At 38.8% G+C, this 12,439-nt stretch overlaps 1 protein-coding gene across 3 annotated transcripts in view; it reads left to right on the plus strand.

The window, feature by feature from the left end:
- Positions 1-12,223, plus strand: part of rngtt (RNA guanylyltransferase and 5'-phosphatase) — a 384,142-nt gene extending 371,919 nt beyond the window's left edge. For 2 of the 3 annotated variants that reach the window (XM_072249966.1, XM_072249979.1), the window contains one exon: positions 10,351-12,223. In XM_072249966.1, the coding sequence (XP_072106067.1) occupies positions 10,351-10,511 (161 nt within the window). In that variant the 3' untranslated portion in view covers positions 10,512-12,223. Of the gene's footprint in view, positions 1-351; positions 522-10,350 lie in introns of those variants that run through there. The other variant, XM_072249970.1, reaches the window with a different exon arrangement.
- The last annotated feature ends 216 nt before the right edge of the window (positions 12,224-12,439 follow it).

The following is a 12,439-nucleotide window of genomic DNA, read 5'->3' on the forward strand; positions in this document are numbered from 1 at the left end:
AGCAGCGCCAATGCAGTCATCGATGTAGCGAAGGAAAAGTGGGGGACAGATACCAGAATAGGCACGGAACATAGATTGTTCCACAAACCCAACAAAAAGGCAGGCATAGCTAGGACCCATACGGGTGCCCATCCAACTTTCAAATCCCTTACTCACTCTTCCTTCAGTTAGTCCTGATGAAGGGTCTCGGCCTGAAACGTCGACCGCGCCTCTTCCTACAGATGCTGCCTGGCCTGCTGTGTACATATATACATGGTTTCTCATTATCCCACATACTCATTATCACACATACATTAAGTTAATGGTGAACAGACAAGTGGAGAATAAGTAATATCTTGCATCACTGTACAGGTTGTGGGAGTGATTTTATCTTGGCCTTTTCTGAAGAGGACGTAGCATTGCATTTGAATGACTTGGCTAGAAGTGTAGGAAATTTTGGACCAGGAGTCTTAATTTTTCACAACACTAGAGCTGCACAACATGATGAGCAGATGTCCTCGGTGTGAAGGTAAGACTTTGTCCATGCATAGGTGCTCCTTCCTATTCTATCATGGACAGATACATTGGTAGGGATTAGATCAAATAGGTATACACCCACACCTCATTGCCTGCTGCTGATCTGGCTTATCCAACATTCATGCTGCCAGTAAAGTGCCCTTGCATTGGTATGCACCCACACCAATCTCAGTACTTTTTTCCTTTCTCTATTTGATATTCAACATGGATAATTCATGTACAAGCTCAAAACTGGCTATCTAGCTGACATCAGGAGTAGAATAGTATTCCAGCACAATGTGTAAAGTGGTGGCCTGGTATATCCCACACTCTCCTGCTGTTACCCAATTATGGTTCAAATCCAAACTCTAGTTCAGTGATCATTGTGGTAGGGAACAAAAGCAGCAGGTCGAGGAGTATCTCAGAATAAAGCACCAGCCTAGCAGAGTTGCAGACTGGCATGGGAACCAGGCCACTATTAAGGCTGTAACCTTGTGGACTAATATTTTAATCAATGTATTAAGCTTCCCAATACATTTTTAACACTTTGTATATTTGCTAATAAAACTCTAATACTGACCCTTTCAGTTTCTCAATACTGTTTTCACTTATATCTTCATTTATTCACTTCCTTTCTCCCTAAACTTCTATCCTCTCTGACACATTTCTCTATAACTATACACCCCTTGATATTTATACCTTCATTATCATCCTGGCATTAATCAACAGATGGCTAGCTTAATATATGCTATTTGAATTGTTAGCATACAAGTTCAAGAAAAGTTAACCATCATAAAGGAAATGGTGGGTAAAGAGATTAAGTTTACGCAGTAATCTTCAAACTGTTAATTTTACTGCAAGATGCATTCACTAAGTGTTCCATGCATTCTATTTTAAAATATATTATTTCATTGCGCTGTGTTTGGTATTATAATGCTAGTATAGTTTCAAAAAAGACTAAATCTTCTTGGCTAAAGATATTCAATTGGAAGCATGATTAAATGAACAGAAAGGTTAATGTATCATTTTTTGATATTACTTTTATATCCTTTATTCAATTACTGTCGTCGCTTGGTATTGTTTGACTAGTTTTTCTATTGATAAAATTGTAGTTCTAATATCACTTTATACATTTTCCATTTCTTTAGGGTGGAGTTTTTAACACAGTGAAGTAACACCCAGCATGGGCCAAGAGTTCTCATTATTTTATTGTTCTGTGGGTGTGATAGACACATGCAATGCTTGTTGGAAATATGGATGAGTTCCAAATGAAAATTTGGAACTCATCTATGTTTCCATCAGGCATTAACTCTACTTGCAAATTTCTACAAATGTACCAAGGGTAGCATGGATGCATCACCGTCTGGTATGGTGGGGGTGGGGGGCACTGCACAGGGTTAGAAAAAGCTGCAGAAAGTTGTAAACTTAGCCAGCTCCATTGTGGCCACTAGTGTCCCCAGCATTGAGGATACCTTCAAAAGGCAATGCTTCAAAAAGGTGGCATCCATCATTATGGACCCTTCCCATCACCCAGGGCATGCCCTCTTCTCATTGCTACAGTCAAAGAAGAGGTCCAGGAGCCTGAAGGCACACACTAACTGGCATTCTAAGTGGCTGCAACACCGTCTAGTATGGGGGGGGGGGGAGGGAGGGGGAGGCTATTGCACATGATCGAAATAAGCTGCAGACAGTTGTAAACTTAGTTAGCTCCATCATGGATACTAGCCTCAGTAGTATCCAGGACATCGTCAAGGAGCAATGTCTCAAAAATGCAACATCTGTTATTAAGGACCCCCATCACCCAGGTCGTACCTTGTTCTCAATGCTACCATCAGGAAGGAGGTACAGGAGCCTGAAGGCATGCACTCAATGATTCAGGAACAGCTTCTTTCCCTCTGCCATCAGATTTCTGACTGGACATTGAACCCACGAACATTAACTCACTATTTTTTTATTTTTATTTTTGTACTACTTATTTATTTAAAATAGTTAAATTAAATAAATAAATAAAGACACCTACTATCATTCACGTTTTTTCTGTTATTATGTATTACATTGTACTGCTGGCGCAAAGACAACAAATTTCACAACATCTGCCAGTGCTGCTGAACCTGATTCTGATTCAGTGTTTCAGGAGCAGATCCTTCATGTCGCCATCAGAATTCTGAATTGACAATAGATACATGAACACTACGTCACTATTTTTTTCTCCTCTCTTTTTTTGCATTACTTACTTAATTTATTTTTATATATATTTCTTATTGTAATTTAGTTTTTAAATTATTATGTATTACAATGTACTACCGTGGCAGAACAACAAATTTCACAATATATGCCAGTGATATTAAACCTGATTCCTGTTCTGAATATATATGCAATTGTTGCAATTTTTCCTTGTGCATGGTGCTTTTCTTTTAAAGATGAAGTTCCTTGAATTTCAACTGGTGACTCATGTCTCCTCAGTTATTGAATGTAGTTTGTTTGAAATTGAGATACAGTCAGTGAATTAGAAAATATTCTGTTTGGGCATGAGGGTGATTTCTGGGCAAGCATTTCCTTCTTTCCATTTAATAGAACATGGTAATTTAATGTAATTGCACTTTTAGTGGCATTGCTGTAAAATCACATGATTACCATGGGTTAAATAAAAGCACTAATTAAGCCAATTATTAAGAGTAGGTTTCCTTTTAATTAATTTATTTTCCACCTCTTTCTTCATTGTAGCCATAGATACAAACTGCCACTCATTCAGTACAAATTGCCATTGTTAAAAAAAACAATGCCATTGTTGATAATTTTGCTAGTTAGCTAAAATGAAAAATGTTTCAATGATACATTCTGTTGCTTCCTTTCTATGATACTACCAAGCTAGTAAACTCATAAATTTAATCTTAGATGTAGTTCCATCTGCTCCTTCTGTGGTTTCTCTCCTATCTAAACCCACTCCCTTCCCCTCAATGCTGTCTCAAAAACACCTTGTCTACAAGACCCATCATTCGTTCCTCTTGACTCCTTTTCCACAAAACTAGTTATCACTCAGCTTCCTTTCCTGAGTTCATAGTTAGCATATATTGATAATGATTCGTATCTTTCAACATCACCCTTTCATCAGAAAAACTATTCTTATTCCTCTGTCCATCCACCTGTATCTTTTCTAGCTTTCCTTTCAGAGTCCTTGTGCATAAATGCCTTTGACATTTTGCCTTTGTTTCCCAGAACTCTATGTGAATTACTCAACAGGCTTGTTGTTTCTTGACACAGTCCTATAAGGGTTCTTATCAAAATTATCATTTTATGTGACTGTGCTATAGGTAATGTTTAAGGGAAGTGTGGATAGGTACTTCGACAATAGGGATATGGGGGGCTATGGCCCTGGCGCAGGTTGATGAGAATAGGCAATTTAAATGGTTTTGGCATGGACTAGATGGGCTGAAAGGCCTGCTTCTGTGCTGCATGTCTCTGACTCTGTAATTCATCTTTTGCACATCTTTTCACCACCATCTAGTTTATTGCTGCTTCACTCACCTGTGCTATGTACAGAGGCTCCTTGTGTCTGTACCGTTCTTCTGGTGTCCCCTAGATTTCTACCTACAACTGCCTTTTATTTCTCATCACATTCTGCTTCCCAGCAATATAATCTGAAATCAGTTTCCACATGCCTGCTGAGGACACCTGGCTACAAATCACCACTCTTAATCAAACTTGCTAATCAAGCCTTGTGCATTCAAATCCAAAGCATTCATATACACTTAGTGGCCATGTTATTAGGTACAGGAGATATCTAATAAACTGGCCACTAAGTGTATTTCTATATGTTTGTGGTCTTCCACTTCAAGGTGCATCATGTTGTGCACTCAGAGATGCTCTTCTGCACATCATTGTTGTAACACGTAGATATTTGAGTGACAGCTTGAACCTGTCTGGCCATTCTTCTCTGACCTCTCTCATTAATAAGGCATTTTTGCCCACAGAACTGCTGCTCACTGGATGCTTTTGGTCTCTCATATCATTCCCTGTAAACTTTAGAGATTGTTGTTCATGAAAATTCCAGGAGATTAAAAGCTTCTGGGATACTCAAACCAACTTGTCTCTCACCAGCAATCATTCCACAGTCAAGGTCACTTAGGTCACATTTCTTCTCCATACTGATATTTGGTCTGAGCAACAGCTGAATCCATGACCATGTCTGCATGCTTTAGTGCATTAAGTTGCTGCCACATGATTGGTTGCATAAATGAGCAGGTGTGCAGGTATGCCAAATAATGGATGCCACGGTAATGTATATAGTATAATGATATTACAGCATGGGACATCGGAGTTCAATTCCTATGTCATCTGTAAGGAGTCTGTATGTTCTCTTCATGGAATGTGTGGTTTTTCTCCAGGTGCTCTGGTTTCCTCCTATGGGCCAAAGACATACCAGCAGGTTAATTGGTCATTATAAATTGTCCCATGGTTAGCCTAGGGTTAAATTGGTGGTTACTGGGCGTCTAATTCCACGCTGTATTTCAATCAATTAATAAATAAGTGGTCACTGGTATAAATAATAAGGGTTCCCAAACTGACCCCCGTGGTACACCACTGGTTACCAGTCTCCATTCTGATCAACGTCTTACCATCACCCTCTGCTTCCTATGTCTGAGCTAATTTTGAATCTACCTAATTAGCTCTTCCTGGGTTCATGGGAACTAACCTTCATGATCACTTTGCTATGTGAGACTTGTTGAAGGCCTTGCTGAAGTTCAGATAGACAATGTGCACTGTCCCACCCTTACCTACCCTTTTGATTACCTCTTCAAAGAATTCTTAAAAGTTTCATAATACAAAACTTCTCACACCCAAAGCTGATTCCTCTAAATATGACTCTGTCTATCCAGGTAGATCTTGCCTGTCAGATGTCAGGCTCACTTAACTGTAGTTCCGTGGCTTGTTCTTGCTACCCTTTTTAAACAACGAAACAATATTAGCCACCTTCTGGTCTTCAGGAACTTCACCAGTGGCTAACATTGAAGCAAATACCTCTTCAAGGGCCTTTGAAACTTCTTCTCTAGTCTCCCACAAAGTCCAAGGATGGACTTTATCAGGCCCTGGGGATTAATCCGCCATTATATGCGGTAAGGCTACAAGTACCTTCCAAGATGGAACCAAGGTGTGGTGACTCATTGTAAGCTACTAGCTCCAGATCTACTCATTACTTTTGTTGTAATTCTATTTGTTTAAATATAAATTCTGTATTTCTAAGAATTACAAATGATGTTATCCTCTATTCCGAATTCTGTTCTTGTTTTACCTTATGCTACCTCAGTGCAATGTAAAGATTTGATCTGTATGAACAGTATGCAAGACAAGCTTTTCACTCTACTTCAGTACATGTGACAATAATAAATCAATTCCAATTTCATCGTTCTCCAACATATCTCAATAAGCACAAGGAGAAATATTTGTTATAAATCCCACTCGTCTCCTTTGGCTCAAGGCATAGATGGCCTTGCTGATCCCTAAGGGAGCCTGCCCTCTCCCCAGCCACCCCTATAATACATCTATAGAACGTCCTGGATTTTCTTTAACTTTGATATTCCCTGCGCTCCTCTCAGCCATCTTTTTGTGATGTTTGTAACAGCCAACTCACAAAGCCAATCCATGCTTTAAATTCATCTCCTTTGTGCAGTGTTAATCCCCATGCATTGAAATAAATGCAGTTTAACTGAGTATTCCTTTACCTCCTTTTACTATGCCCATGGCTATCCTAATAACTAAACTTGTTCTTACTAGCTGTTGCTTTATTCCAAGGCTTGCTCCTGCTCAGAGTTTCACCCTCTGTGAATCTAGTTGTTATCCTGCTGTGTAGCTTTAGCAAATTTCACTGCAAGGGATATTGGTCCTTTCTGGTTCAAGTGCAACCTGTTGCTTCCACCCCAGAAGAGATCCAATTATCTAAGAATCTGAATCTCTGCCCCCTGCACCAATCCCTCAGCCAGAAATTCATCTGATCTATCTGTCTATTTCTGGCCTCACTAGCAAATGGCACTGCAAATACCTCATGCCTTGTATGTTATTCATTGTAACATGTACAACGCCCTCTGGCTGTTTGATTTCCATTCCAGAATCTTCTGCAGCCGCTCAGAGACATCCTTGGCCTTGGCTCTGGAAAGTAACACACCATCCTGGCATTTCTTCAGTGGCCAAAGAACCTCTCACTTGTCCTCCTAACTATCAAGTTTCCTATCACTATCACCCTGTCTGACTGCACCCTTTCCCTCAAGCCTCAGAGCCAGTCGCAGTACCAGAGGTCTGTCTGTTGCTGCTAAAAAGAACATTATCAAAAGAGATAAACCTATTTAGCCACAGGAGAACCCTGCACAGTATGCGTATTCCTTTTGCTCTTTCAGGTGGTCACCCATGTATCTGATGCTTCTACCTTTGGTGTTACTTGCCCAATAAAAATCTCATCTGTGATGTTCTCAGAATTCCAGATCATCCTGAGCACATTCACCTCAGTTCTATTTCCTTCACCTGGTGTATCAGTACCTGCAGTTGGGTGCGCTTGCACAGATGGTGTCATCAGGGAAACCCTGAGGTTCCCTGACTTCCCAAATCCATGGTACATGGATCTTCCCTGATCATAAACTATTTTTTGACTGATTATTGTCCTCTAACCAAGACATTCTTTATATTGAATATAATCCTCGTCACTGATTTTTTTCCCCCACGTCTTTCACCCTTGTTGGGATTGTTAAAATAACTTAACTCATTACGGCTTTGTCAAAGGTCATCAGTCTCTCTCTCACTTTCATCATGTGTTTACATTTGTCATAAAACTTTTATGTTAAATACAGATGTTTCCAGAGGCACCTAAACTGAGCTTGCTGACTAATGCAGATTATGTATTAATAATGCATCAGTGTAGTAGACTGAAGGGCCTGTTTCTCCTCTTTACAACTCCATAACACTATTACATTTTTTTAACGAATAGCTGGGGGAGAAAAACAGAGGACTGTTTAAAGGGATACAGTGTTACCTGTAAATCTTCAGGCTTTTAATCTTAGCCAAGTAAGAGATAAAATTGGAATCTTCAACCACTAAAATGAACCCCCTTTTAAAAAATTGTATTATCTGTTTATTGTCAGGTAATAGTGATAATATTCCCTTCAATGACGCTGAAATATAACTGTGTATAACTTAGTAACTTATTGTTGGCTAGAATACTTGTTTTATTAGGTATAAAGCTGCAGTTATGTCCCAGTGATGGTCTTGCATGACGTTGCAAAATTTATTTTGTGTGATTTTTTTTCATCAAATTAATGCATATAGTCTGTATTGCAATGAAGCCAGGTTTGTTTTACAAACTGTTGGATAAATTGAAGATAAACTGCTGAATATGCAATAAAATTATTGCACAGTTCCATGTAAAGAGGGAATAAAATAGGAACTTGGGTGGCCTAGAGCCAGACATTCCATTTTATTATGTAGATAAAACCCACAAACAGCTAGAAAAAAGATGAAGAGGATTGAACAGCAGATGAATCAGGCCTGTGTCTGTGAAAATGCTGTTTATTTGACCAATGGAAGAATAATACCAACTTGAAATTATTCTGTCAAAAGGCAGATCATAAACTAAGATCTTTCAGCAATAGAGCTGAGCCAGCATAGAAGTCTCACAAATTGTAGCATCCAGGGAGGAATGTATCAAAAAATGTTTTGTGTTTTATTTTAAACCTGTTTTAAAGTGAATTTTTTATGTAGGATCTTAGTGTGTTAGTAAAACAAAGGCCTATTAACCCAGGAACTTTTTAATTGAAATCTGGATGAAAGAGCCAATTTTCTCAAATACAGGTTTCCCCCACCATCTGAAGGTAGAGCGTTCCTATGAAATGGTTCGTAAGTCGGAATGTCGTAAAGCGAAGAAGCAATTACCATTAATTTATATGGGAAAATGATGTGAGCGTTTGCAGACCCAAAAATAACCTACCAAATCATGCCAAACAATACATAAAACCTAAAATAACAGTAACATTTAGTAAAAGCAGGAATGATATGATAAATACACAGCCTATATAAATATGATAAATACACAGCCAATCATTGCGCACTGTTCTCCATAGCGACAACTCACGCAAGCGCTCTTGGCAAAAACACTCTCTCCAGTAACCTTTAAGCTATGAAGCTGCCAAATCATACCATATAACACGTAAAAATACATAGCCGATATAAAGTAGAAATAATGTTATGTACAGTGTAGTATCACGGGAATCGGGAAGACAGCGCAGAGTACACTGATAATGGTGTGTTAGGCTGAGTTGTCGGAGTCTGGGGTGTTGCAGTAGTTCCCACCCTCCGGGCAGTGAACTGATACCGATCCGCAAAGCATGCAGGGGTACGACGGTAGCCAGGACGGCTTTAAGAAAAAAGCTGAAATAAACAAGCTAATTAATTAGGTGCCGCCCGGCACGTAAATGTCGGCCCAGATCAGAGGCGACGCAATGGGCAATCGCCTCTGATCTGGGCCGACATATACGTGCTGAGTGGCACCTAATTAATTAGCTTGTTTATTTCAGCTTTTTTTCTTAAAGATGTGCTGAGTGCGTTCCAGCTACCACTGCATTCTCCGCAAATCGGTATCTGTCTGGGGCCTGAGGGTTGGAGTGGTGGGACACTGGGGTGTCATCTCATCGTCGATCAGGGCAGACAGGTCATCTTCTTCTATGTCTGCCTGCCTCGATGTCGAAGGTCGAGGTTCGTCGTCTGCTGTGTCTGATGTGGAAGGCTTGCTTGACTGCTTAGCCTCGCACATTTTTCTATCATACAGTTCTTTGTAAGGACTCAAACCATCCTGCAAATATGCCCTAAACCGATGTACCCTTTCAAAATTAAAGTCGTACTTTATCATTGCAGCAAAAATCTCACGCAGTTGCCTACGTTCAGCTCCTGGACGATTTCACTTTCGCTACTGCATTCGGTTTCGATTGTTATCCTTTCCTCTTCCAATTGCATCAACTCTTCATCTATCAGTTCTCGGTCATGGGATGCCAAAACCTCTTCAACATCATCTTCATTAGCTTCCACAAGCCAAACTCACTTTGTCCTTACTTCGTTCACCACGATCGAAACACTTAATTATGTCTAATTTTACACTAAGTGTAACACCCTTACGAGCTCTTTTAGGCTTTTCCAATACCTTAGAACTCATCTTGCAAACGGCTGCTCACAGGCACATGTTTAAGCAATGCCGGCTAGAATGCCGTTCCGAATCCGGGGGAGAGCGGCTGCTTGGGGCACACGCTGCCTTTTTTTGCGTGCTGCTTTTTTTGCGCGCTGCCTTTTTTCATAACAGTGAGGTTTTGTAAAGCGAACATTCGAAAAGCGGGGGACACCTGTACCAGCCTTTTGCAGCCATAAACTAATCAGGCCCCATCGACCAAACACCTATTATCATATTCAAGTGAACCTAAGTAATAATACACTGCCCTTCTAGATTGACTTTACAAATTTGTGTTCAACATAAATATTTGGAATTGGATTACAGTATATGCTGTTGAAAGGCAGAGGTTCAACTTGAGATGTGGCTGGTGTTTGTTGTGTTCAACAACAATTCAGGATCTGTTTTACCTCTCTGTTTATGAAAGTATCCATTTTCATTTTTCTGTGATTAACAATGAGACTAAAATGATTATATATTTTTAAAGTATTCAGAACATACTCAAAACATGAGGCTAACATAGGTATAAGGATAATGTAGGCCTAATTTCTGAAGCTAAATAGAAATTAAATAGATACAGGTATTTCATCTCATTCATGTTTATGTATGTGAAGCAGTACTGGCATCATACTAAATGTCTGATTCCCATCTTTTACCAGCTGTCTGCAATAGTATCACTAATCCAGTTACGAAGGAATTCCTCTTCGAATTCATTGAAAGAAATCAAATGGCCGAAAGAGAATCACGGAAGAGATCACTGGATATGGACTCTGAGCTAATGCCACCACCACCTCCGAAGCGACCAAACTATGCTTTGTAAGCAATAGATTTGTAGACAGTATCTTTGTAAAATGATTCAGATATAGAATCATTGTTTTTGCAGGTCTGCATAGGCTGATATCAAAACTATTTTCTCTGGGACAGATGTTTGCAGATTCTCTTGAGCATAAATAGTTTTTTTCTCAATTCAGCAAACTGTAAAAATAAATAAAAATGTTCACCAACTAAGTGCAGTTATTAATTTTCTTTGCATTTCCAATATTTTGGTTAATTTGGATTGTCTCTGGGCTCTTTCATTACTGCACTCCAACTTTTAGTCCCTATCCTATACAGTGGATTCCAGTTAATTGAGACACATCGGGACAAGTGCATTTTGTCCAATTAGGTGGCTGCCCCAATTAGCCAAAGTTTCATGGGAATAGTTAAAAACATATAGAGAAAGACAAACTAGTAACAAATTTTGTATTTAAATGGAAATACAGAACAAATTAGAACACTAACAATCCTACTACAGCACTATAAACCTGTAGTCCTGATTGTTATCGATAGAGGAATTCATCCAGTGTAAGTTGCTGTGTTCTTTTGATTGACTGTATTGGAACAAAATCAGCCCAGACATCTGGTGCAGATAATGGACTGCCTTCATACAATGCATTCAACAGTTACATCCTCCAAATCTTCATTTTCATTGTAACATTCAAGATGATTGTCAGTACATTCAAATTCTCCTAACTTGTTGAAGTAGTGAAATCGTTCTGTTTTCACTCCTGGCTATTTCTGGTATCTCCAAGCCTGAATGCTTGAAACTGCAGTGAGCAAAGCAGTTCTGAATTGTCTTACTGCTTATTTCTCACCAACTATCAGTGTCAAAAGTCACTGCTTTTTCATGTTTTTACAGATGTAAATGGCGCTATTTAAAAACTTTTCGTTCAAACAATGCTGTGGTATCTAATGGCCACAAAAATGTACCCAACTGACACTAGTTTAAAAACATCAGCTACAGTCCCCTGTCTCAATTAAGCAGTATAGTGTTCCAAATAAACAAAGTGGATCCCAGCAATTTTCTCGATTCGTTTTTGTTCTTTCAGAGTCGCCCCAAGTAAGCAGCTGCCCTGATTAACTGATGGCCCAATTAACTGGAATCCATTGTATTTACAAGAAATTGCAATTGTATACAGTATTTATTCTGTGGAGGAAAAAACACACTTTATTTTGCAATTTAATTCAAAGTTCTCCAAATCCTGTGGAGCTGTTTGCTTTCAATCGTTTTTGCAGTTTGTTGTAAATATAAAACAGATTAACTTATCATACGGTTTTTTAAGAGCTTTATTTTTAATATAGTTTTAACCCACAGACAATGCAGACCAAAAAAAAATTTAGGGTTCTTACTCTGAGTACCATTTCATTTCAAAGAATGGATATGAACCAAATTTGCGTTAATGAAAAGTGAATAAAGATTTCTCCACCAAGCCTACCACCTTGCTCCATCCACCAAGACTCTGTATTTGCTTTAATTTAAAAATGGTGGACGTTAGCTGAAGTGCATCCCTCACTCCATATACTTTCTTCTGACTCACTTAACTTTCATGTTTTCTTTTTTAAAATTATGGAGGAGTTGATGTAAACATTTGCAATAAGTGTCAATAGAAAGACACCTCCTTCCTTTAAGGTGAAGTGTGTTGGATTATGCAATTTTTAGGAAAACTTTGTCGCCTCTTTTTGTCTTGTTAATTAAAAATATAAACGTTTCAAGTTTGTTGCAAGATCTCTTATTATTTTGTTTTATGTACTGTATTCTCAAGCCTGTAGTGAATACATTTATAATCACACTGATATAATTTGATTTAATAACCTGCTGTGCAACTAAAATAGTGAAATTTTCTGTGAAGTTACATCAGACTGAGTATTAGTTCAGGAAATTAACAAAGTAATTTATTTTAAAGAAATGGTTTTACTCATGATAACCCA

The sequence above is a fragment of the Mobula birostris genome, chromosome 2, assembly GCF_030028105.1.
Source record: "Mobula birostris isolate sMobBir1 chromosome 2, sMobBir1.hap1, whole genome shotgun sequence".
In the NCBI taxonomy this organism is placed as follows: domain Eukaryota; kingdom Metazoa; phylum Chordata; class Chondrichthyes; order Myliobatiformes; family Myliobatidae; genus Mobula; species Mobula birostris.